Here is a 2,531-nt window from a genome sequence, read left to right as displayed (position 1 = left end):
CTAACCACCAGTATCTGATCTAAGTTCTGGGCATCACTCAACACATTAGCAGCCAACAGGATATAACCTTGACACTCTTCCCCACTACAATGTACCATTACAGAGTTCAGGTAATACTCCACAGCTACCACTGCTCCATTTTCTCCTTCCGGCATAAACTGAATTGACCGTTCAAAACAATCCAACAAAACCCGATTCTTCGACAACCAATCAAACCCCAAAATCATCTCCAATCCAATCATTGGCAAACAGATTAAGTCATGCACAAAGTCTCTACCCTCAAGCTTGAAACCTACTTGCCTACACCCTGACCTAGTCATAACCGTCTAATGCAGAGTGTGTACATGCAAATCAAATACTAACTCTGACACTTCCAAGCCTAGTTCCTCAACTTTAGCAAACGAAATAAATGAATGTGATGCTCCAGTATCATATAATGCAATTAAAGTCTTATCACCAATTAAACAAATACCTCTCATCAATGGATCTGCCTTGGAAGCATCCTTGGCGTTCACAGCAAAGACTCGACCTTGATGCCAACTCTGACCCGCATTCGGGTTCTTCCCACGAGTGCAATCCCTCACGATATGACCAGGCAATCCACATTTGAAACAACCACCTAAACCAATCTTGCAAGAGTCATATGGATGTAAACGTCCACAACGATCACAAGCTAAATCCGAAGAATTCTTACTCCGATTTCCTCTTCCTTTGCCACGCTGAAATTGATCATGAATGTTCTTTCTGAAGCCTCCTTGCCCTTGAGGCGCATATCCTCCTCTCTTGAAGCTTTGACCCCTCGGATGGAAATATTTGCCACGTCCCTTACTAGTATTTCCTCTGTGAGTGTCCATGGATGCAGCTATCGTCTTAGCATACTTCTCAACCACCCTTGCCTTGTTCACAAAATCAGAAAAAGTGCGAATCTCCATAAGAGCCACAACAGTCATTATGTTGTCCTTCAACCCCCTTTGGTATTTGATACACTTCCAGCTCTCATAGGTCTCTGGGGCACCCAGAAACACCTTAGAGAACCTACAGAGCTTCTCAAACTTGCTAGTATAATCTGCCACCGACAAGGAACCTTGCTTCAGCTACATCAGTTCCATCTCCTTTGCTTCCCTTGCAGACTCAGGAAAGTATTTCTTGTAAAAGGCAGTCTGAAATATATCCCATGGAACGTCGGTGTTCTGAAGCTGGAGTAAGCGGCACTCTACTTGGCACCAGTGCTGGGCCTCTCCCGCAAGCTGATAAGTGACAAACCCGACATATTGATTATTTGGAACATGCTACGCTTGTAAAGCACGTTCCATGGCCTGGAACCAGTTGTCCGCTTCGGTAGGAGTAGTTGATCCTCGGAAAATTGGCAGATGAACCTTGAGAAATGTCGCCAAGGTCATCGGAACACCTCCCGTGTTATCGCCGTTTCCGTCAGCATTATCATTAGCATTCCCTTCGCCATTACCATTTCCGTTTCCGGCCGGTTGGCATAACCTCTGCACAGCTTACAGAGTCGCAGCAGCATTAGCCTCCACAATGTTCGCTAAATTTGCCATTGCCGTCATAAATTCGTCATGGTTGTCAGTCGGTTGTTCATTCCTACTTTCTCGTGAACGTGCTCGACCTCGTTCGCGAGTGGCCATTAGGGTTCCTGTCTACACCAAACAATCCATATCAAGGTGATCAGTCTCAATATCAAAAGCCTAGTGCTTCAATTATCCCAAACATGCACTCACAAATAATTATGCTATGCATATATAAAGCAGATAACCTAATAGCATCAAAGAAAAAGACACACAGAGTATGCAATGAAGCATAATCGGTCCATCCCTCAAGCTCATGAGGACGAACTGCTCTGATACCACTAAATGTAACACCCTAATTAGCCTAAGCTTTACTTCGCGTCGTAAAGCAAAGGTTAATCAAAGGTTACGACAGTTCTAAGCTCATTGATGAGCGGATATTTTATACGCTTTTTGGAGGTAATTTCATGTAGATTTTAGCATGTTTTAATTAGTTTTTAGTTAAATATTATTAGTTTTTAGGCAAAAATCATATTTCTGGACTTTACTATGAGTTTGTGTGTTTTTCTATGATTTCAGGTATTTTCTGGTTGAAATTGAGGGAGCTGAGCAAAAATCTGAGTTAGGCTGAAAAAGGACTGCTGATGCTGTTGGAAAGTAGACATCCAGGGCTTTCCAGCAATATATAATAGTCCATACTTTGCACGAAGATAGACGACGTAACTTGGCGTTGAACGCCAAGTACATGCTGCTGTCTGGAGTTAAACGCCAGAAACACGTCATGATCCGGAGTTGAACGCCCAAAACACGTTGTAACTTGGAGTTCAACTCCAAGAAAAGCCTCAGCTCGTGGATAGCTTTAGTCTCAGCCCCAGCACACACCAAGTGGGCCCCAGAAGTGGATTTCTGCACCAATTATCTTAGTTTACTCATATTCTGTAAACCTAGGTTACTAGCTTACTATTTAAACAACTTTTAGAGAATTATTTTGTACCTCATGACATTTTC

The 2,531-nt window shown here is 43.0% G+C and overlaps 1 protein-coding gene across 1 annotated transcript; it reads right to left on the bottom strand.

Annotated features, from left to right (window-relative positions):
• Positions 1 to 326: 326 nt before the first annotated feature.
• Positions 327 to 950, bottom strand: LOC130975382 (uncharacterized). The gene has a single exon (XM_057900187.1). It carries the CDS (start codon positions 948 to 950, stop codon positions 327 to 329), a length of 624 nt encoding a protein of 207 aa, XP_057756170.1.
• Between the last annotated feature and the right edge of the window lie 1,581 nt (positions 951 to 2,531).

The sequence above is a fragment of the Arachis stenosperma genome, chromosome 4, assembly GCF_014773155.1.
Source record: "Arachis stenosperma cultivar V10309 chromosome 4, arast.V10309.gnm1.PFL2, whole genome shotgun sequence".
Lineage (NCBI taxonomy): Eukaryota > Viridiplantae > Streptophyta > Magnoliopsida > Fabales > Fabaceae > Arachis > Arachis stenosperma.
This window is presented reverse-complemented; position numbering and strand designations above follow the sequence as displayed.

Bases quoted from the DNA above. Each gene is read 5' to 3' on its own strand.
- LOC130975382 (XM_057900187.1), bottom strand. From the start codon at position 950: ATGACTGTTGTGGCTCTTATGGAGATTCGCACTTTTTCTGATTTTGTG.